General features: G+C 34.3%; 1 protein-coding gene across 25 annotated transcripts; it reads right to left on the bottom strand.

Moving 5' to 3' along the window:
• Window positions 1-8,663: 8,663 nt before the first annotated feature.
• Window positions 8,664-23,108, bottom strand: LOC110800275 (uncharacterized). Of its 25 annotated transcripts, none has more exons than XM_056828253.1 (13): window positions 22,604-23,108; window positions 18,049-18,122; window positions 13,788-14,096; window positions 13,624-13,686; window positions 12,653-12,703; window positions 12,398-12,576; window positions 11,980-12,099; window positions 11,440-11,819; window positions 10,993-11,205; window positions 10,661-10,756; window positions 10,472-10,570; window positions 10,107-10,367; window positions 8,664-9,249 (listed from the first exon to the last, which is right to left on the bottom strand). In XM_056828253.1, the coding sequence occupies exons 9-13, from the start codon at window positions 11,098-11,100 to the stop codon at window positions 9,049-9,051; spliced, it is 765 nt and encodes a 254-aa protein (XP_056684231.1). In that variant the 5' UTR covers window positions 11,101-11,205; window positions 11,440-11,819; window positions 11,980-12,099; window positions 12,398-12,576; window positions 12,653-12,703; window positions 13,624-13,686; window positions 13,788-14,096; window positions 18,049-18,122; window positions 22,604-23,108; the 3' UTR covers window positions 8,664-9,048. The 25 variants fall into 25 exon arrangements, 5 of the variants coding, with proteins under 5 accessions (XP_056684231.1, XP_056684230.1, XP_056684229.1 ...); XM_056828252.1 differs by having other exon boundaries at window positions 11,284-11,819; window positions 12,653-13,490; window positions 13,624-13,707; window positions 22,604-23,016; XM_056828251.1 differs by having other exon boundaries at window positions 11,284-11,819; window positions 22,604-23,016.
• Between the last annotated feature and the right edge of the window lie 1,656 nt (window positions 23,109-24,764).

Here is a 24,764-nt window from a genome sequence, read left to right as displayed (position 1 = left end):
ACCCTCAAGGGACAAACCATATTTCACAATATTAAACTTTGTTAGCACGATATATTTCCTATACTACTTTCAGAAACTATTACCAAATCCTACAACAAACAAAATAGATCATCACATAAGCACCTAGCTTGTTAGAAAGTCCCCAAAGCGACCATTAAAAAGCATCTAGCTTGTATAAAAGTTCTCGAAGAGACTTTTATAAAACACCTAGCCAGTATAGTTGTAGTTATTCTAGAACTGGAACTGATACATAGTTTTTTCTCACAATATAAAATAAGTTCAAGAACCGTATGATATAGAAAAATTGGTTAAACAACTTCAATGAGGGATTTCTCTACTAAGTAATAGAAAAACAATTAGACATCGCCAAATCGATATGATCGTAAATTATGCACATTTCTTCTCGCTAGCTTCACATTGGGGCGGGCCTGCTGTCACAACCAGTCAGGTGGTTGACGGTAAGGAGAAGAAACCAAAAGAAGTGCCAACCAAAATAATATTGGAATAATGAATTTCAATTCAGACCTTAAAAACAACCTCAAGCACATATAATAACACAAATGTTTAAGTAGGGTATCCCTGATGCATATTCTGAAATTCAACATAGCAAGATAGGGCCGTTAATGATAAGAAAATCTAGTCTAAAAGTTCAGAAAAATATAATCACCACTACTCTTCATACAACTAGAAAGAGAAACTAGATAAACCCGGCAAGACCAATGCGACAATATAGATGATGATTGCTAAGTTCAATATCCACAACATCAACTCATGCTAAATGCATGTAATCACCCACATAATCACAACAATTTAGTAGATCAAATCTTTTGGATCAATTTTGCAGTGTCGTTGTAACAGGAAAATCCAATTACAACGACGAGATCATTACTATAATTCACCACTCATAGAGTCTTATAGACATTATTGCACTCGACTATCAATTGCATACATCAGAATCAGTCAAATTTGGTTACTTGCTGACTGAATTGCATCATACCCATTCAGCTAATAAAATAAATAAGTTACTCTACAATTTGCATTAAATCATATAAGATTTCAACACACTAACCCATCAAGTTTAACTAAAAATGAAAATCTGCACTACTACAAAAAGTGGCTAAGAAACCATACCAAATAGGCCTAAGAGACCAAAAAATGTATGGTTTATATCTCAATGGTCTCTTTGTCTAAGAAACCATGATTTTGGTGTGGTTACTTATCCTTGATAAAAAAAACCATACTTATAATATATGTGGTTTCTTTGATACAGTTTTTTATTCACAATTTAAGAAGGCAAAGTAACCATTTTTTTCACAAAAAAGGTTTCTTTGATGAAAGGAAAGTCACCATTGTTGTATGAAATCTGGTTTCTTTGAACTATATTTTTTTCAAAAAAAAAAAATTCATTCATGAAACATTGCAGAAAAGAAAACTAAAACCACCAAACACAGCAGAATCCTGAAACAGGGACAGGAGAAACAAAATCCCTCAATTAAAATAAAGTTCAAAATTTGAACAAGAATTATACATGATTGATCCACCAATCGGTGCAATTACATAGTTTTTTTTTACAAAGGCAATTACATTGTTGGGCAGTACAAAAAAACATCAAATTCCAAAGTTATATCACTGTTCCTAAAAATAAATCAATTGGTTCCAAATCATTTAACTTGTAGAATTTCAACACTGGCCAACTTCTGGATCTTATTTATCACCATTGGATTCTTCATTGGTCGTCTATCAAAATCGAACTTGACGCCATTTTCACTTAATTGGCTGGTTTTCATGATATTAACCACTGAAGAAGAGCCGAGAATGACACAATTATCAAAATTAGACCCAAAATCGGCCCTCCATTTGAGTAAAACATAACCCCATCACAATACCCAATTCACCACTAGGTAACTCGATCCTTAGAAAATGAATCTCCATGAGTTCTTTAATACTTGAGTTGGGGAATGGTGAGTAACACCACCCTGTTCCCCCTCTTCATCATCAACCCCATTACCCATCAACAAGGACGACGAGGCCGGCGACGACAATGACGAAGGGCCAATACCTAACACAACGAAAGACCCAGATCTTTTAGGGCTCAACAATTGGCCCAAAGCTTGTATGGGCTTAAAAATATTACCAAAAATGAGACGAAGTCGATTAGAGAATAGAGAAAGGGGAGCGCGACTTATCTACGGCGGTAGCTGCGGCGGAGGAACCATCATCGGAGATCACATTTCTACCGTGAGAGTGATTACATTTCTCAATCAACCCCTTCTTCGTCATCGTCGTCATCTCTATCGTAAGAGTGATTACATTTCTCAATCAACGGCTCCGATTGAATCCTGGGTTTCATACCCAGATCTGGTAACCTACCAAAACTAACAAACCCTTGTTCTTCGACAAAACCGTTCTCATCGTGAGAGTGATTCTTAGCCCTAGGTAGCAAGGACTTATTCTTCTTCTCAGAAGGCCTTATCAAATGACCCATAAATTGAATCTAGCTTGTTGAAAATAAAAATATGTCTAGAGATAGGTGTTGTTGACATGTTATTATTGTTCTTTAATATTGTGCGTAAATAAGGAGAAAAGGAGGAGTTTAGGGTTTAAAATATGAAAATTATAAAGGTTAGGCAGTTTATTAAGGAGATCAATAAGCCCATGAACTTGCAGTTACCGCAATTAAGAAAAAGGATTTTACTTCAAAAGTAGATTAATTCTAATAATTATTATTTTGAAAAAACCCTATAAAAAATATTAAAAAGTTCCCTAGAATAATTTAATTACGACAAAGAGGGAGACCATGTTTGTCTTGGATGTGGTTTCTTTAATGTCATCCATTATTTATTTAACTTAATTTAGATATAAGATACCATATTTCTTTAATTTATGGTTTCTTATTAATATTCCAAGAAACCATATTTCATAATTGTATGGTTTCTTAACCTAAGAGACTTATTAAGTAACTTATTTGGTTTCTTATTTGTGGTTTCTTAGCCTATTTTTGTAGTAGTGCTGTTTAGATTAATTTCAAAAAAAGTAAATTCTCAGAACATAAAAGAAACAGTTCAACTGACCTGAGAAGTATTCTTTAGAGATTCATCAACTGCAACAAAGAGCCACATTTGAACCCTAAAAATGTTAATTAGATACCCTAAAATTCACATGAATTAAACAAAAGAATTAAATTTCACAAAAAATAATTACAAATTAAAAGGAAATGAAGAGATCTACCGATTAATTAATACACATAATACAAATCTAGAATCAACAAAAAAAAACAAGAAAAAGCAGTAATAGAGGAAATATGAAACCTAATTTCATAAAAAAATCAAAATTTAAATAAAATATGTCGAACTAGATTAACTAAAATCTAACTATCCTGATTCGTTGAGCCGCTAATTCAACGAGGCATAAAATTAAACCCCAAATTACACAAATCCAAACTCATAATATGGAGGAACAAAAATCAAACAACAAAAGTAATTATTGATGGAATTAATCCCCAAATCACCTTGCACAAGACCTAAAATCCGGTGAGTGCGATAAATGAGAAATTAGGGTTGAAAGCTGATGATTCGGTGAGTGCGAACATTAAACCATTGCATTTCTGAAAAACGTCAAAGACTAGTCTAGAACAAAACATACCCAAAGATCAAAATTCAAAACGTGGGAGACAAATTAGTACCTCAAAGTATTTAGATTTCGTTTACAATGTGTCGTATAGCTTCAAATTGATAGAGCAATTCGAGCTTGAGTGTAAACTAGATCTATGTCGGCAGAGAAAGCGAGAGAGTAATGGGGTTTAGGGTTGAGAGAAGACGGTTGATAGAGAAAAAGTGAAGTTGGGGGTTTTTTCCACCAAACATTAAATACAGGGACTGCTAGTAAAGAACACGTGAGAAACATGTAGCAGGTCATTAATTTGTCGACGCCAAAACAAGACGGGAAATTCCGCAACGTCAAATGGCGTCGAGAAAACTCGAAACTGCATTTCCCAAGCTAATTCCCAACCTCAGGTGTCGAGCCACAAGCGTCCTCAAACCATGCATTTTGTAGTAGACGTGATTTGTGTTTTGGTCATGGCCGTTGTTGTAATGACCCTATGATGATCCATCATTTGAATTTGAATTGTTGGAGAGTAGAATCTTAATAACAGGTTTGTATAGATGACTTGCAAATGAAGTTATCTAGCAATGAGATTGGTTGAGCGAGTTTATTTTCAGTTACATTGTTTTAAACTCTATTTATCTATTTAGTATAGACTATAACGTTTTAATTAGTTAATGGATTTTGTTTAAAGTATTTTGGTTTGGGTCGTAATGGTTCCAACTTTTTCGGAGGCCATTAACTATTATTTATTGTTTTTGAAAGTTAATTAATTCCGCTGCGTAATTCTGGTAATAGCCTTAACCGTTATCATGGTGGCGGTACTACTTTAGTAATTCCTTATTTTGGGTTGAAAAATGGTTTTATAAAAGCAAGGAATTATTAGGGTGTTACAAAGTGGTATCGGATCTTATTTAAGTCTTATTAATTTGTAGTAAATTATAGTACAAAATGGTATTCAGAAGCCTAAGGCTATTTTGTAGTAATAAATATTACAAAATGTTATTTGCAGAGCTTTAGTTTAAGAGTTTATTTGCATTAAATAACAATGCAAAATGGTAATCCCTTAAGCTACGATTTAAATGGCTACTTAATAGTAATTCATACTATTTGAGTGGTTTTGCGGAACTTTAGGATATTTTGAAAGTTTAATTCCCTAAAGTCAAAAACAATATTTTAAGTACACAATATTTTTAATATTCAAATACCAAGTATTTAAGTTTATTTGAAATCAAGTTGAAATATTAATTATTTAATTATTCTTTATTTAATTTCATGTTTTGAAATTTTGATTTAATTTTGAATATTAATTCGAATTTCCTTTCGAATTTAATTTTTCCAAAAGTTTCATTTATTTATTTAATTACTTAATTTCGGAAAATTATTTATTCAAATATGAATTTAATTATTTTAATTATTTGTTTACTTGATTATTAAATAATAGTTTTCGATTGTAATTTAAATATGTTCGATAATTTAGGAGTTATTTCTTAATTATTTTTGAAAATTATTATTTATTTTAAGTGAGGAAAGGGTTGATTAAGAAGGGCATGTTTAGTTAAGTATGCAGTAAGTGTCTTTTATGTGCTAAATTTTTACTTAATTGAATTCATTTAAAGCTTTGATCATGTTTTATTTTGCTTTAGGAAATTTTGGTATTTAGTACCTTGAAAATACACCACTTTTGTATTTACTATCCTATGAAATTTTTATTTTAAATTACTACCTTAAACTTCCAAATTTTATTTATTGAATATCACTTTATAGTTTTCTCAATTTAAACTTAAGATATCTCTTTCGTTTCTTAATCGTTTAAAGTGATTCAAAGTTCATTATTTTTCTTTTTCTATAGGCTTTGATTGAGAACGGTATTATAAAAAAATCATTTGATAATTCATAAATATTTTAAAATTTTACAAATAATATATATTTCTTTTAAATTTTTTCAAAATGTTAAAAGCAAGATCCCTATTGAATCCTTACACAAAAATGAGAAGAATGGGTTTTGAATCACTTAAAATGATTAAGAAACGAAAGAGATATCTCAATTTTAAAATGAGAAAACTGTAAAGTGGTAGTAATACAAAAATTGGAACTTTAAGGTAGTAATTTAAAATAAAATTTTCATAAGGTAGTAAATACAAAAGTGGTGAATTTTTATGTTAGTAAATACCAAGAAATCCTTTGCTTTATGTGATTAATTGCATCATAATTCATGATTAAGCATGTACTTGTGCATTGAAATTGTTTGGCTCCACGAACTTAATTTGCTTTCTGTTAGGGGGTTGATTTCTTGTACGGGAACACGTTAATAAGACTTTTAAGTTGTGTATTCCAGGAATTAATTAAAAATGTTGCCTTCAAAGTTTTCCAACTTAGGACAACTAGAGAAGCTTGATAGTGAGACTCCACATTTGTATGTGAAGAAAATTGAATTTGCATGCAACTATTTTGCTACACTCAAGAACATACCACGCATGAGGAATAGAGATGTTATGGCTGAGGTGATTGTTTATTACTTGCCTCATAGGACATCGTACATATCACTTAAGAATAAGTTTCAAGATATGCATTATAAGGACGGTACGCCTAATTGACATAAGTATGGTACTGAGGATGGTAGATGGAGGTATGACACTAAGGTTATGACTGCTATTCTGGAGTTCTGAGTTGGTTGAGAGTTGTTATGGGGATGGTAAACTTGCTGAGAGTCTGGGCTTAGAGTTTGTGGAAGGAAATGATGACACTGAGAATGCAATGGAGAATAGTGATAATGGTAATGATGATGAGGTTGTTGAGGTGGGGAGTCCGGAGCCAGTGATTCCTGACCCTACTATTGAGATATATAGTGGATTTGAGGCCGAGACTAAAATTGATGGTGAGGTCAATATTGTGCTACAACAAGATGGTGAGGTGATGGATGAAGATTCTGATCCAGACGAAGACATGGATGATCCTGAAGATCAAGAGTTCACTCCAGAGCACTATAAAGAGATAGCTGCATGGCTGATAGGCGTGTTGCCGCTAGCATTTGAGCATTCTATTGTTTAGTTAATCTTTTCATTTGTTGTTAAGCAATTAAGTAACAAATCTACTATTTATGGTTTTAGTGGAGTAATCTTTTGTTATGCAAGGATGTAGGATTCTTATTAAAGCAATGGAATTAAATAGTTTCTTTTTTTATTCTTCAAAATCTAAGTTCTAAGTTATTCCGATTCAAGTGAGTTTGAGTGATTAACGCAAAGGGATTATGTGCTTATTTATTTAATGAAATTATAAATACATCGTGGTGTATCTGTATACCACTTAGCTATGTGATACGAACAGATCAGAAGAAGGGACATGAGTGGTGCCACTTCTTCCCACATGTTTGAAATGTTTGATGCATTGTTGGATAGAAATTTATTGTCTTGTTTGAACTATAGTCTTAGCATTGTCTATGTCAAACCCAGTCGTTAAAGTTAGCCTTTTATTTCATTCAGGAGAAGAGATATGGCTAACCAAGGAATAGCTGAGGTGGTTAGGAAACTAGCTGAGGTAGTTCAGAATCTAGCACACGTTAGGAAGAACCCAGTTCATGACCGGGCTGGGAAAATGTTCAAAAAGGTAGCTCAGAGTAAGCCTCCACTGTACCAAGGGGAGTTTGACCCAAGTGTACTAGAGAACTGGAAAAGGGAATTCGATAAGTTGATAGTGGTTGTGAACTGTCCCGAGAACCTTAGGGTTAATCGGGTTGTATATTACCTTATGGGGGGAGATGATTTGTGGTGGCAAAGGTGTGAGAATTCTTTAAGGGCTACACCTAGATTTAGATGGGAATCATTCAAAGTTGTCTTAAGAAAAACGTTTTACCCACCGCACTTGAAGAAGCAGAATGCCCAATAGTTCATTGAGCTGGAGATGGACGGGATGTCTATGACTGAATATTATTCTATGTTTATAGAGTTGTCTAGGTTTGCACCTGAAGTGGTGGCAACAGAAGAGCTTAGGGCTCAAAGGTTTGAGAATGGAATGTCAATGGATCTGCAGTTCTTGCTATCTGGAGAGATATTTACTTCTCTAGATACCTTGTATGGAAAGGCTGCTCACCTGTATGGATTACAATTGAGGAAGAATACTGGTGAGAAAAGAAAGGATGTTGGAAGGCAAGGTCATGGAGGTAACCAACAGAACCAGGGGAACTTTAAGAAGCACAAGGGGAATAACAATTTCCAGTTCAAGGGGAATAACGGTGGAAACCGCAACAACGATTATAACAACAACAATGGTAATAGGAACCAGTCTGAGAGGAACAGAGTGAGAAGCTATGAATGTAGGCATTTTAATACGAACCACCCTGGAAAGGATTGCGATGGTAACGCGGTGATTTATAGGTTTTGTGGTAATTTAGGCCATAGAAAATATGAGTGTTATGCCAAGAATGGGAAGCCTAACCAGAACAATCACTAGAACAACAATTGGAACAACCAGAACAGTCACTACAAGAAAACTTACTTTTAACAACATGGTCTTATTTGTTGGGAAAATGTACTTTTCTGTTGGTAAAACTTTTTGCCAACAGATAATCATCCGTTGGTCATCTGTTGGGAAAAAGCCCGTTGCTAAAAGCATTACCAACAGATAAAGATGATCTGTAGGCGTGTATTATTTATAACAACGGAAATTTAGTTGTTGGTAATTTTGTTTTGCCAACAGTTTCAAGTGTTGGAAACACATTTACCAACAAAATTTGTAAATGTTGGTAATACTTTTACCAACATTTAATATACATTGGTGAAAAATTTTACTCCCTCCGTCTCTTTTTGTTTTTTACGTTTGATGTTTTTCACGCGATTTAACGACTATTTAATGTACATTGAGATTCCTCTACTTTTTTATTTAAACAAGAAAAATTACGTTTATTTATAATGTTTTCACTTTTATCAAAAATCTGACATTGGGAAAATGAGAAATATTTAATGTCCAATGAATTTAATTGGTTAAAATAATATTTGGGAACAAATTTTGATAGAATATTAATGCATTATGTGACAATATAAAAGGAAATGTAAAGAACAAAATGAAACACCCAAAATGGAATACGTAAAAAACAAAAAGAGAGGGAGGGAGTACCAACAAAAATTAGTTAATTTACACACCTAAATCTATCTGTTGGTAATGTATGAATTACACACCTAACTTATACAAAAGTATATGAAAGCAAGTTCCATATTTTTTCATTAGACATGGCCACAACCAACCACGCAAAACCTTGTACATTATAAGTTACTACAACCCATTCAAAATAGTATTATCCAATACAATAAACAACATCCTAGTAAGTTCGATTCATAACCGACCTCGGGGTCTAAAACGACTTTCTCGTGATTATAACACATGATAGGAATAAACATTCATTCCATCCAAAAAAAAGATGTTAGGATTGGGATGTATATGTTTTGCTTACTATTCATAATCATAGTATTCCTCGCCTTCTTCATCTTGTGCTTGATAGTTATCTTGTGCCTGGTAGTCATCTTCCTCTCTTATATCATCATTAGCCTCTTCAAAATTTTCCTTCTCATTTCCATCATTGTTTTCACCATCATTATTATCCTCATCCTCACCATCTGATAGAAGAGTAAGAATTTCTTCTTTGGACATACCCTGGAAAGATCCAATCATTTAATAAATAAACCAAACTAAAAAAAATCCAAGCACCAATCTTTAAGAACTACATTTGTACAAAGAGATATAAACCAAACCTACCAACCAAAAACAACCCACCAACATTCATACAATTAAGGACAACCATCACCAACACAGAAACTCAATGGATTGGAAATAGAGGCACTGATGAAAATAAGAATGTGCATTGTAACAAACAGCATACACTTGGACAAGATCTTGAACAGTTCGCCTGATCAGCTTAATGAGGAAATCTACACAGTTATTCGAGTTATCAAGGAGCTATCGGTTGTGTCTTTATTTCATGTCAAAAAATACAGGATGAGGACATTCAAAGAGTTCAATGTTTAGTTCCTTGATATATCATTAATACAAAAGAAACTGCAACATATTACTCCCAAAACTATATTAAGTTAGAAAACCTAAGAAAAACCAAATGCACCAGAAAAAAGTCATAATTTCAATGATATAAACAAATACCAAGTGGAAAAATATCTTATATTTTGCACAAATACGAATCAACCAAAGAAAAACCAAATGCACCAGACAAACGTCATCATTTCAACGAAGCACGTGGTATTAACCAAACCTGCTACCAACCAAAACAACCTATCTATCTTAGAAAAAAAGAAAACTCAATCAACTCGATAGAAGAGTTTTGACGCTTTTAAGAAGTTCATCGGAGATCAACAATTCTCAATAATAAGCTAGTTTAACGAAATTATAAGGGGACATAAACAACTTTTGTCATTAATTATAATTGGAGGCAAATTAGAGAAATGGGCAAATGGGAGCATAAATTTAACAAAAGGCAAAGGTAAGTAAAGAAGCTTTACCTGTAGCTCCAAGAGTTTTATCACCAAATTAGACATCTTATCAAACTTCTTTTGAGCTTCCGTATCAACTTTAATTATTTTGGCACGCTCCTCCTCCAAAGCACATCTCTTTGTGCCAGGACGAGGAACCTTAACCCCAAGACCAAAAGTCTTTGCATAACCATTTTTATCTTCTCCCACATGCTTTTTAAAAATGGATATGCGATCATCACCACTACAAGAAACTTGGGGGAGACGAGCCAAATCCTCTTCAATTGCTTTCTATAAATAATGACAAAAAAGAACAAACATTACAAATTATAAATGATATCAGCTAGAATTTCAGCATGTCGTAATAAATTAAAATGAATGTAGACGAAATGCACCTTTGCAGTCGCCGACGCATCATCAAGTCGAGAACCTTTTTTAGGTACATGGGTATCAAGCCATACATCAAGGGGATCAGGCTCTTTTCCGTCTTTTGCCTAATTAAGTATGATACAAATGCATGATTATATGATTAAACCACAGACACATAAAGTAGCATAAAAGTGAAACCAAATTAGTAAATATACCTTTGTTTCTGCTCGTTTACGTGCAAAACTCTTGGAACCAGCATAGTGACACATCATTGACTTTCTCTTGTTTTCAATATTTCTTTTGCTCCTTTCCTAAATTTTTAATGAACATATAATTAATTCTTAACATAAATGGAAATAAATGTATGTTTTTTGTTTTTGTTTTCTTGACAATTAATAAATTGTAGTTATTAATAACCATAGACCTTGAGGAAACCCAAGGTAAACAATGTGTTACAAGCCACTAAAACAACAAAAACTACAGCAACACCAGAGAGCTACAACAGCAGCTACAACTAAGCACAAACTGTTCTAGCTCTAAGTTTTACCTGGCCTTTAGGAGATTCCCAAAACTCCTCCAATTTCTTCCACATGTCTTCAGGTATATGGGGTACTTTGTAACCTTTGATTAATAGCATCTTCATGAGTTCTTCCATCAAAATATTTTATCTTTAACTCACATTTTTGGAGTCTCCACGCAACATCATAGTCTGCATGGCCCAATCATAGGGCTCTCGTCCCTCAGTAAAATCAAATGATTGCTGTAAAATAAATAAAGTATTAAGATGTATTTTTTGTGCAAGGACATAACAAATCATGATTCTCCATTTTACATATACCTTTTCTTCTTCCCACAAGTCATCTTTTTTCTTTTGACTTAACAACCTCCAGTCCCAACAATCTAGCTGCAATGTTCTAGGATCCCGTGCTAGACAACCAATTAATGAGGATAACTACCTCTCACTATCACTAATGGGTTGACCGTATTCATTTACCTCAACAAATACACGTTGCTTTAAAATCTTGGTCTTATCAGCCCCACGACCCCTCTCATTCCTTGGTTGAGTTGCTTGAACTCTCCTTCTATTTGTGGTATTATAACCACCTTGTGTGGGCATCATGTGACTTGTATCATCTGTTTCATGTTCTTGCGTTGGTTGACTTAAATTTGCAAATATATCAGATTCTAGACCTCTTGGACTGGGACCTCGTGAATTCAGACCTCCTTGATTGAAACATAAATTCAGACCTCCTGGATTGAAACCTCCTAGTTGTGAGTTGAGACCTCCTGAAGTGAGCCCTGAGTTGTGACCTCCTGAACTAAGACCTTGGTTGAGACCTCCTGAATTGATATGTCTAGGACTACGTCGTAATCCTAACAATAAAAATACATACATACATAATGTTAAAAGAGAAGAAATATTCAAACAAAAAGGTAAGGAGCATTAAAAAAATAAAAAATGAAAATGGGATAAAATGTATATATATGTATAGAGATATAGAGAGAGAGAGGTCGGCGCAGAAAATACCCTTACCGGAAGGAACACTTGAAGGAACATTTTTATCTTGGCCATCATTTTGCAGCGAACGATTATCCTTTTGTGGATTATTGCAAGCATTACGACTTTGTGAATTTTGGTGTTCTCGACGTCGAGCTATTAATTAAGATAAGAAATTTAAATTACTTGACATATGATACCAAGTGGAAAAACAAGTCGTTGCTAGTTATAAATCCAAAAAATTTCACACACGATAATCATTTACGTACCCATGCTGTTAAGCAGCATGGACCACCTCTTCATTGCCAGTTCCTCTAAAATTTTGTTATTTTTATAGTTTAGTATACTCCATTTAAACACAAAGCATATATTTTTCTTACAGGAAAACAACATGGATGCTTAAATTTTATTTCTTCAATTTCACACACATAAAAAACAATACATAATTAAATACCGCCAAGCGATGTTTGTGGAGTAGTTCCTTCTTTTGAAGGCATAGAGGTGTCTGCGTTTGTTGTGAAAAAGAGACCGTCGAGCACTTGGAGGCAGCAATGTAGAGGGTGTGGTAGAGGTAGTCCCCCTGGGACTACGTCTTAATAATTTGTTTTCATTCATACTTTTAGCACTCATTTGCTGCATAAACAAAAACAAATAGTAAGAACTCATACAAAATGATTAAGCACATGAAAAGATAATATAAGAAGCATACCACTAATTGATTCTGGGTTATCACCTTTCTCTTCAAAGAAGACATTCTAACCTGCTAATAAAAATATAATTGATGTTTTACATACAGTATGTACAATAGCATAAATATATAAACTTGAATTTGACTAATATCATAATCACGAAAGTATTAATAAACAGAGCCAAAAAAATATATGCAAAAAGTTATATCATAATATATTAATAATCATATAAGGTATCATCATCTTCATCGCTCTCACTACTGCATGTATCCTCTTCTATTCCATCATCCTCAAGCAAGTTGCTTAACATTTCATCAACTGTGGCCCCAACAACATTTTGTCGAATTTCATTGAATACGTCTACATTTATATCATTAGAGATATCTTCACCTACATTCATATGATCCACTTCAGGTATAATATCCTCCTCCATTTCGTACAAATCTCTAGATTTTGTTACGACAACTACATGCCAATTTTTTTCCTTAGACTCTGGCACATAGAAAACTTGTATTACTTGTGAAGCAAGAATAAAAGGTTCATCTGTTTTCCAAATTCTTTTCAGGTCAAAGGGTAAACTCATCATCCTTTTTAACACCTTTAATGGGATCTACCCAATCACAACGAAACAACAAAACGCTTCGCCCAAGAGGATAAATTAGTTCCAAAATTTCAGTCAGAACTCCATAGTATGCACATTTCCAATATCTGTCTCAGCATTCACAACTACCCCAGAATTTTGTGTGACACATCCTTTATCAATTTTCTTCACACGCCATCGATAACCACTACAAGTGACCTTTGTCATCGTATTAACCCACATGCTAGGAAAACCACTGAGACGTCTTAAATCATCTGCTACACAAGTGTCATTAGGTAGATTCAGTTACACCGGAAAATGTTATGAGGTCGATTTAGTTAGAAAGTTAATTTGAAACGTCGAAGTGCAATTTCATAATTGAATATGGTATCAAAATTACTTCAAACTTACATTATTTGAAGACCATTTTGAAAATTGTTGTCTATATATATCATCAATGATGTCCGGCGTATTCTGGTATTGATCACAAACAATCTCATAGATTCAAAACAAATATAAGTAAGTTCAAAGAATAATGTGACTGATAATATTAAGAAATTTTAAATTTTACATACCTTGAATATTGTTGAACTTCTTCGCAATTAGCTAATACGTAGTTATGGGCCTGTTCAATTACAAAATAATCTGGCTTGTAGTTTCTTCTTTTGGACATTGCACGGCATTTTAAGGAAAAAATAGACAATCCTTTTACGACGTCATCGCCATGCCCCTCATCATTTCTCGAGCATTTATTTTCTCTTGTTTCCACATCTTGTAAATATCGAGCACAAAAACCAAGACACTCTACAGCAAGGGCTCCATTAGCAATAGATGCTTCCGGACAACTTTTATTTCTAACATATGACTGCAACGTGTTCAAATACCTAACACATAAAAATCTAAATAAGATATTTGAAGTTTGTAAAAAATCATATGATGATACTACTAAATATAAAGTTACATACCTTCCTATGGGATACATCGAACGCTGAAAAACGGGACAAAGTATCTTTGCCTCATATGGAAAATGCACAAGTAAATGTACCATAACATCAAAGAAGGCAGGTAAAAAGATACGCTCCACATTGCAAAGTATCACAACAATGTGTTTCTCTAACTTCTCAGAGTTTTCTGGTGTTGCAGCCTTAGAACACAACTCCTTGAAAAAGTTGCAAATATCAATTAAAACACGACTGACGTCTTTGTTTTGCATTTTTCTTAAAGCCAATGGAAACAACTGTTGCATGAGTATATGATGGTCATGGCTTTTCAAGCCAGAAAGTTTGCCGTCAATAAACCGCCTTTTAATATTTGCTGCATACCCATCTGGAACTCGAACAGAAGCTAACACACCTAGCATCTCTTCTTTTTCTTTCTTACTTAAAGTAAAACTTGCTGGAGGTAAGTATGTCTTCTTCCCACTAACTTCTTGAGGATGAAGATTTTGCCTTATGTTCAAATGTGAAGGAAATAATGCCCTTGGTCCAAGTATGCATTCTATGATAAGTCTAATAAATGCGGTTCAGTATTAATTAACAAGTTAATAATTCAGTGAGATCAAGTGAGCTGAATGCCTAGCTAGAGGCCGCTTCAGTTCAAGTGGAATTAATGATATTAATCCACAGCTTACTCTTGACTGAACCCGTAGGGTCACACAAATAGTACGTAAACGGATCAAGTATTTAATGGCATTAGATACTCCATCTATGGATATTCGGAATCGACGGATCTTGGTTTCAGTGGGAGCTGAGATCGTCACAGGCAAGAAATGAATACTCCGGAAACGATGATATTGCCGGAAACGGAAATATGGATCGTATCGGAAATATAAATATTATCCAAGTCGTAGATGTTGCCGGAAACGGAAACATGGTACGTATCGGAAAATATTATCGGAAATGGAAATATTACCAGAATCGGAAATATTGCCGGAAACGGAAATATTGTCAGAATCGGAAATATTATCGGAATCGGAAAATAATTCCGGAAACGGAAATATTAAATATTTGTTCGAAACGGAAATTGATTCCGGAATCGGAAATATTAAATATTGTTCGTATCGGAAATGAATTCCGGAACCGGGAATTTAATCGGAAGCGTATCGTACGAATTAGCATCGGACGAGGCCTGCCGGACGAAGGCCCAGCACGAAGTCGGGCCATCGCCCAGCAAGCCAAACGCGCGCCACAAGCCCAGCCAAGGCAGCGCCCAGGCCTACCGCAAGGCAGGCCCAGCGCGCGCCAAGGCCACGGCTGCGTGGGCCTCGCTGCGTGGGCTGCTGCTCGCACGCACGCACATGGGCGGCCCTTGTGGCTGCCGTGTGTGTGTGAGTTTGTGTTCATGCACGATTCCTAAAACTATTAGAATTAGTATATGATTAAATTCCTATTCCTAAAAGGATAAATTAATTAATTAGAGTTCTTGTAGGATTCTAAGTTTAATTAATTCGTATCCTACTAGGATTTCAATTCCCTTTCCATAACTCTATAAATACGTGCCTAGGGTCACATATTTTCAGAGATTAATTCAAGTATTCAAAGTGAGTTTCGAGAGAAAAATTCAGTCATATTTCTTACCTAAGAGTGCCGAAAATTCTAGTACCTTAAGGGCGATTCTAGTTGGTCAATCTTAAGTCGGATCCGGACGTGCTGTGGACTATCTACGGAGGGACGACACTTGGAGTCCTAAAGACTTGTTCTTGTTCGGTTCGGGCGCAGCTAGGGAAGGCACGCAACAAAGAGTATGCATCTAAATTATGCTATATGATTATGTGTAAATAATATGTATTCCTGGCTAAATGGTTGTTTCCGCATGATTTATGAATTGTCATATGTATCATAACCTAACAAAATGTACTAGATCAATACGTGATTTAGTAGTATCTTTTGATTTACCTTCAATGCCAAAAAGTGTGCCAATGATGCTCTCTGAAACATTTTTCTCTATATGCATAACATCCAAATTATGACGCACAGGATGATGCTCCCAATACTCCAACCTGAAAAACGAGCTTTTCTTCTTCCATGGTACTTTTTCAACCCCCCTTTTACGCTTGTTTAGTTGGTTCAATTATTTTTGTCTCAAGGTGCTTTCCAAATATGACATCAACATATTTCATTTTCTCTAACAATTCTGATCCGGTCCAAGATTTAGGAGGAGGTGCCAACTCAACTTTCCCATCAAATGCTTTCTTATTATGGCGCAACTCATGATTTTCTTTTAAGAGACAACGATACCTCATGTAACACTATTTTTGCTTCCTTTAAGATACATGCAACATGTATCAACATTACAATAAGGGCATGCACGTTTATCTTTTGGTGGCAAACTAGAGAGATTACCATAGGCAGGGAAGTCGTTGATGGTGTACATTAAGGTTGCATGTAATGTGAATGTTTCACATTTTGAGGCATCATAAGTTTCTACACCTACCTTCCACAATAGTTCTAACTCATCAACTAGAGGTTCCAAGAACACATCAATGCCGTTTCCTGGACCCTTAGGGCCTGGTATAAGCAATGAAAGAATGAAATATGGTTGTTTCATACATAGCCATGGAGGTAAATTATAAGTCATTAAAACAATCGGCCATATACTATATTGAGTACTCATCATTCCGAAAGGATTGAAACCATCACTACTTAAACCAAGTCTCACATTTCGAGGATCCCTAGCAAAATCAGGGTATCTCACATCAAATTCTTTCCACACACATGAATCAGAAGGATGCCTCATTTTATCATCTTTTTCTTGATCAGCATGCCAACGCATGATATGAGATGTTTTAGATGACATAAATAGTCTTTTTAGCCTAGGTATCAAGGGAAAATAACGCAAAACTTTTTTTGGAACTTTTTTACCATTAACCAACTCTATTATTGTACCATCATCTGCCGTTTTCCACCTCAATTCATCACAAGTTGGACAATTGTCTAGTCCAATTTTATCTTTCCAGAAAAGCACACAATCATTTGGGCATACATCAATCTTTTTATAATCTAACCCAAGTTTTTTAATGATTGTTTTTATCTTTTTTAAAGAGTTTGGCAATGTGGAATCTTTTGGAAGAGCTTTTTTAAATAATTTCACTAATGCATCAATCGCGACATCTTTTACACCATATAGACATTTTAAATGGTACATTTCAACAATGAATGACAGTTTGGTGAACTCTTCACAACCATTATATAAAGGTTGCCCGGCATCTTCAAGTAACTTAAAAAATGCTTCAGCTTCAACATTTTTTGCAGAAGAACTAGTTGTAGATTCATGAAAGTCAAAAGCATCTCCTACCATCTTAAAAATACCCTCTTCACTGGTATTATCAATGCCATCATCAAAATTATCCTCAAAGATATCATCATTATCAACAACGTTTGATTCTCCATGAAAAACCCAAATACATTTTTGATAATCAACATCCATTCCTTTAATTATCATGTGCTTCATTACAGTGTGTCTTTCATGATAAGCCCGATTAGCACAAATACCACAAGGACAAGCAATCTTGTTTTGATTTGCGTTGGTTGCAAATGCATGATCTAGAAATGATGTTAATGACCTCCGGTACTGATCATGTGTTCTGTTCAATTTTACCCAACTTTTATTGACAAATACGTCCATAAGGACAACCCTACATATATTTTAAATTTTTTAAGTTATTAAACATGCCACCAAATGAATCACATAATTTATATAAAAAACAAAGCTATAATATATTTCATGTAAAGCGTAGTATAATAATAAGTTAATAGAGAAGTTATGTACAATGTCAAATTATAAGAATAAATTATAAGTAGATGATGGTTAAAAAGATTAAGGTAGAAGAAATTATACCTTTGTGTCCACCTTGTTTAATTGAACTCAAATCTTTGAAAGTGATGAAAATTAAAGACCTTATACAGATCAGCCTACAAAATTAAAACAAATGAATTAAAAGTAGAACATAAAAGTGTAGGTGTTTAATGTCATAATATTCGTGGTTATGGTTTTTTTTAACGATTAGGAAATATCTGAGATTTTTTAGAACAAAGGGAATATGTCAATAGATTTAATTAGTTCAAGGTAAACAAATATAATCTACATCTTACTAGAATCACCAAAAATATGACATAGCATGTGAAAATACATTAAATAAAAGATAGCACTTTACATATACACAAGAAAGATAAAAAAATAAAAATAAAAGAAAACAAAAGAAAAACATAAATGGTCGAAACAAGATTGTGTAAATTTAATCTAGCAATTGGGTGGCTTATCTTTGGTAATTCCATCATGTGGGCTACATGCAATACACTAGTAGTAGTGACACTAGCACCCATAAACATCACCTCAAAGATTTATGTTGATTTTTCCTATCATTTAGTTTATAAAGCCATTTATACTACACCTACACAACTGTTATGCACCCTTAGCTACCAACTGAACCCCAAATGAGTTTTGAAATAACTTATTATAAATAACTAAAAGATAAGTTATATGCAATTAGATACACAGTTACTTATGAGTTACTTATGATCAACAGACAAAGCTTAGTGGTATAAACTACATTATATTTACAAGTATATTCGGGATCGAACTCTGACAAACACTCTATTTTAAGTTTATTTCCAACTACTCTACTACACCACGATAGTGTATTATTATTTCCTAATAAAAAAATAATTGTAACTGCAATTGTTTTTTATTTTGATAAGAAAAGTATTTACAAGGACAACCATCAAAATAACAAGACAATAAAAACAAATCATAACCAACAAAAACACGACCCAACAACAAACCCACAAAGTCCAATCAAGCCAAAGTTTGACCCCCACCAAAAAAAACATCAGTATATTTAAACTCCCCATCTGCAGACCCCAACACCTGAATCAGCAAAAACCCACAACCACAACGACACTCAAACCTGCAGAACAAAACAAAACCGCAAGGACAGGCTGCATGAGCAGCACAACAACCTTGCAGCAGAAACACAACCACCAAGGCATAAGGCTCCAACTCCAACCAACAGCAGCAAACCAAGAAAACCAATACATACTGAGCATAACAAAGACAACTTATAAACCTTAGATAAGAAGCATGGCCAGAACAAAAATGATGTAAGCTATATAATAGATACTGCATTAGCATCTATTGAGAAGAGTCAAGATATCAACACAAATCAACAACTTCAAAGTTCACATGGCTATACAAAAAAATCACTGTAAGCTACATATAAAAAAGGAAAAGCTTATAGCGAACCTAATATAGTTTTATTTGTAACATATCATAAAGCATTGTTTTCGATTAGAGAAGATAGCCTGGTACCAGAATATTATTGAGACACATTATTTTGCCAAGAAAAAATGCATTGGCAGTAACTGAAGGTTGAAAGAGGAAACAATTATGGTCTTGGCTTCCGGCGCCTTGTTGGAGGTTGTTAGAGGATGAGTAAGAAATAAACACTTTACTTCTCCCCACCTAACAAAATATTATAGAAATTATAATTTAAAACTCGCGTGTTTTGAGCTTTTTGTGTCTTTAGCATCAATCAAGGGAAAGATTTATGAATTTAAAGAAGTAAACCAAAGTAAAGAAAGAGAGAAAGAAAAGAGTACAATTGCAAGTTGCCTATAGAGTATAGGCTGCAGATTCAGTCAAATTTAGCATATTATTTTCAAAATTTCAATATTTGGTGATAAGTTTTTACAAGAATCCAAAATATTCAAACAATAGAAAACCATACATGTCCAGTGCTATGATTGTTTTTTTTTTTTTTGGTAAATAACATATATTTTATTACCAAAAGGTCGAAACCACACAACATTCAAACAACGAAACAAGGAGCTAAGGGAGCACAAACCCGCATCCCAAGCTAAAAACGCAAAAGCAACCGTACAAAAGACCCAGCCAAACTACAAAAAAAGAGGCCACCTGCAAACACAGCATAGCACACAGTAGACTATAGTAGAGCAACCACTGGCGAATCCAAGGGGGGGGGCCTACCTGGGCCTTGGCCCGCCCCATGGATAAAAAATGTTTTAAATATTTGGTTTGACAATAAAAGACAACAAATTGTTGTAGCGTAGTTGGTTTTATGTTGTTCATAGTCTCACCAAACCAACATAATGCGGTGTTCGATTCCACAATATCCCATTTTTGCCAACTACTTTTTCATTCATTTTTTTGTTGCTTTTGAAGTTTTGCGTTGAGCTGTTGATTTATATTTTCTTCCAGTTTAATGCCATGACATTTATAAGTTTATAACTTACATCTTCCATTGTTAAATTTTGTTTTTTTTGTCTTTATTTCAAATACCGGAATAGCTATTGTTACTTCAAAACTGTTTAATTACTCACAAGTCACAAGTGATATTGCTAATTTTTTACTAGTTTTCATATACAGAGTAGAATTTGTCTTTTTTACGGATATACAAAGTATATAAGTTGTTAAGAAGTGTACTCAGTATTATAATACCGTACTGTAACTTTCCGCATTTATTTAAAACTGTGTCCACATAGTACAACGAACACTCCCCTATTCTTTCATTTCTATATTACTCCACCATTTAATCTATGTGATTATTTATAATCATTTGCACTTGTATATTTTAATGTTAAGAAGTTTAATTGAAAATTTTAGATAAACATGAAGAAAATATCATATTTTCATGAAAAAAAATTTCACGAAAGTTTTTGTTTTATTTTTAATTTGAATGTTTAGTATTTGAATTTAGTATATGTTACGGCCATCCTATAATATCATCTGGATCCGCCGCTGACAGCAACAGAGAACATAGAATAGCAGCAGAGTACAACAGTGCACACAGCAGTGCACCCAGTAGTAGAACACAGTACCAGCATAAACTAAGCAGAAGAAAACAAAACAATGCAGCAAGTCAGCAACAGAGAAGAAAAGAACAACATCTGCACCAGTGATAGACTGCAGTAAGCCTGCACAGCAGGCACAAAACCTGGGCTGAGTAGACTGCAAGTCTGAACAACAGGCCAGAAGCTCAGTACTACGATTGATTGCCGTTAAACTAGCTTTAGGCCACATATTTCTTTTTAGCTTTAGGTTGTTGTATTATTACAGTTTTAATCCAAATGATTTGTTAGTACATCGACAACTCGCAAAAAATTAGCTAAAGCATATACTCCAAATATAGAAAAAAAAAGAACACGATCATTCCAGGGAGAGAAAACGTATACCATTTGAAACTATATAATTCCTGTGATTTACCAGATGGTGGATGATGAAACAACTTTTTTTTAGACTACATTTATTATAACCAGTAAAATTAAGGTCACTGCAACTCTAATGTAGCCTAAACATTGCTTCGATCAACAAAGGTAAAGTGCAAGTGGAAATAAGTACATGGAAAGTTCATACAATTAGCTAGTAAAATACGAAGTATGATGCTATTAAAAGTTTAAACAAAGTGCTTTTGTACTGCCTACAGCTTTCAAGCACTAAAATATAAGTTTCGGATAGTACATGGGGCAGAATAGGGGTGATGATAAGGCTATTCATAACTTACCCGGGGAGTTGGGACTGACTTAGTTAAAACTTAAAACTCAAACCATGCTACCAGCTAGGTTAAAACTCTACTCAAATTAAGCTTGACTGTATCTCGAACTCAAGTGCCCCACAAGACTAGTCAAGCTACCCTGTCCTCGGTCGTGTGCCGTGTGCAGGTGTGCTAACCAACGATCTTTAGGAAAAACAAAAGATATAGACTTCAAATATGTATATACTGCAGAAATAGTGATTCTGTACATGTGGGAAATGATGCTAGCAAAATTTTAAACAAAGTTACTTATCAAGACAAAACACAACCAAGTCAGAGTACAAAGAACTCCAAATTTGAGACAAAAACCGTTGAATCAAAAGCTCACCGGAATTGTCATTCATTCCAATGGGAAAAACTATAATCACCCTACTCGTGTTTTGTTTTCTACTGCTTGGTTTATGAATCATGGAGTACAATTGCACAATTTCACAAAAAAACTTTTCAAACCCTAAAAATCGAAAATATAACAGAAACTCACCCATGTTGAAAATCAGATATTTTTCTCAAAACTAACAAGAAATTTACAATACAAACATCTTCAATATTTTAAGAAAGTATCAAGAACATAGGTGCAAACTATAACAGATGCAAAAGGATAGAACATAAATCATGGAGTACAATTTCACAACAAAACTTTCCAAACCCTAAAAATCGAAAATATAACAGAAACTTACCCATGTTGAAAATCAGATATTTTTCTCAAAACTAACAAGAAATTTACAATACCAACATCTTCAATTTTTCAAGAAGTATCAAGAACATAGGTGTAAAAAATTAAATTTCAATTAACAAAACCTCTGCCAAAAAAATTAACAAAGCAATTTGATTTTAAAAAATTACCTGTTAAATTAAGATAAACCAGATAGAGGGGTAGGCGGCAGAATATCGGGTAGAAATCATGGAGTACACAGCGGCGGCGGAATACCGTAGAGGGGTAGGCGACGGCGGAATACCAGAGAGGGGTAGGCGGCGGAAAGAAGCTTGAACCTTGTGTGAGCTTTGTTTACATACTTCAGTAGAAAAGGGAGCTTCTCTGTGGAATGTTGTGCTCGGCGAAAATGAAAATGGAGATGGCAAAGGTTTTTTGCTGGAGATCTATACAGGGAAGATGAAAATGGCGAGAAGATAGTTCTAGGTTTCTTACTGCCGTTTTGAATTTTTTTTTTACGGATGAAATTATTTTTTAATTCCTAAACTCAGTACTTCATATTGCTGCACCCTATTAAAAATAATTTGTTTTGTTTTTCAATTTTAGGGAATTGCGCTAAAGCGGGAAGAGAGAAAAAATAAGCTGGCAAATGAAATGTTTTACCAATATTAAGTATAATTGGTGAAAATTTTGTCGGCAATAAATACTTTAACCAACAAATTAAAGACTATCTGTTGGCAAAAGATTGTGGTTTTAGGAGACCGTTCCTTATAGCCAACAGATAAAATATCCGTTGGTAATATCAACTAATACCAACAAATAAATTAAGTATTGAAAGATTTATGTTGTTATAAGTCATATTTCTTGTAGTGACTAATGGGGGATATGCTAGTAATAATGGAGGAAACTAGAGGGGTTACCAAGGCAGTAACAATAACAACAGTAACCAGAACAAGGAAAAACCTTTGGGAAACCAATAACAGAATGGGAATAGAAGCAACAATGGGAATGCCAATGGAGGTGGAAACAACAAAGGAATTTCCAAAGGAAAGCTGAATGTGATCCTTAGGCAAGAAGTAGAAACTTCCTCTAATGTCGTCATAGCTGGTACTTTTTCTATTAACTCCATTTTAGTTTAAGTACCATTTGATTCTGGTGCAACTTATTTAATTATCTCAGTAGATACTTTGGGTAAACTAGGTTTGGCGAACCTGAAACAATTAAGGTACCCATAATTATACCAACTGGTAGTATAGTGAAATGCACCAAGATCCATAGAAATGTGCCCTTACCATAGCCAAGACCATATTCTTATCGAACCTAATTGAGTTTGAATTAGGAGAATTGGAAGTAATCTTAGGAATGAATTGGTTGGCCATGTTCAAAGCCAAAATTGACAGCGAAAAGCAGAAAGGTTCATTTGAGAAATAGTTTAGGAAAGGTAGTATCCTATCGTTGTTTTGGTAAGCCTAGAAACATAGGAATCATCACATCAATGGAACTCGTGAAGCTAGCTAGGAAAGGGAACCTAATTTTCTTATGCAATGTGAGAGACCTCGATAGTGAAAATAAGGATAAACCTGAGGACATTGCAGTTGTGAATGAATTGTATATGTTTTTTCGGAAGAGATCCTGGGAATGCCTCCTAATCGGCCTATTAACTTTACTATAGATTTAGTACCTGGAACTGCACCTATTTCAAAAGCTCCATATTGAATGGCTCTGGCAGAAATGAGTGAGTTGAAAGGTCAACTGGAGGAATTGCTAGAAAAAGGTCATATTAGACCAAGTGCATCGCCATGGGGAGCACCAGTTCTGTTTGTGAAGAAGAATGATGGAAGTATAAGACTTTGTATAGACTAATGGGAGCTCAATAAAGTCACAATCAAGAACAAATATCCTTTGCCTATGATGATGACATGTTTGACTAGTTGGAAACAGTAGGAATCTTCTCGAAAATTAATCTACGTTCGGGTTATCATCACTTGAGAATCGCAGATAATGATATACTAAAGACTGCATTTAGGACTAGATACAGTCATTATGATTTCACAATTATGCCTTTTGGGTTGACCAATGCACCTACGATATTTATGGACTTGATGAACCGTGTATCCCATGCATTTTGGACAAGTTTGTAGTGGTTTTCATAGATGAAATCTTAGTGTATTCGAGGAACGAATAAGATCATGTTGAACACTTAAGGTCTGTGTTGAATATATTTAGACACAACCAATTCTATGCCAAATTCTCAAAGTGTGAGTTTTGGTTAGAGAAGGTTGCATTTTTAGGATATTTTGTATCTAAAGAAGGAGTTGCAACAGACCCTGCAAAGATTAAAGTTGTTAGTGA

The sequence above is a fragment of the Spinacia oleracea genome, chromosome 5 (genome assembly GCF_020520425.1).
Source record: "Spinacia oleracea cultivar Varoflay chromosome 5, BTI_SOV_V1, whole genome shotgun sequence".
In the NCBI taxonomy this organism is placed as follows: Eukaryota; Viridiplantae; Streptophyta; class Magnoliopsida; order Caryophyllales; family Amaranthaceae; genus Spinacia; species Spinacia oleracea.
This window is presented reverse-complemented; position numbering and strand designations above follow the sequence as displayed.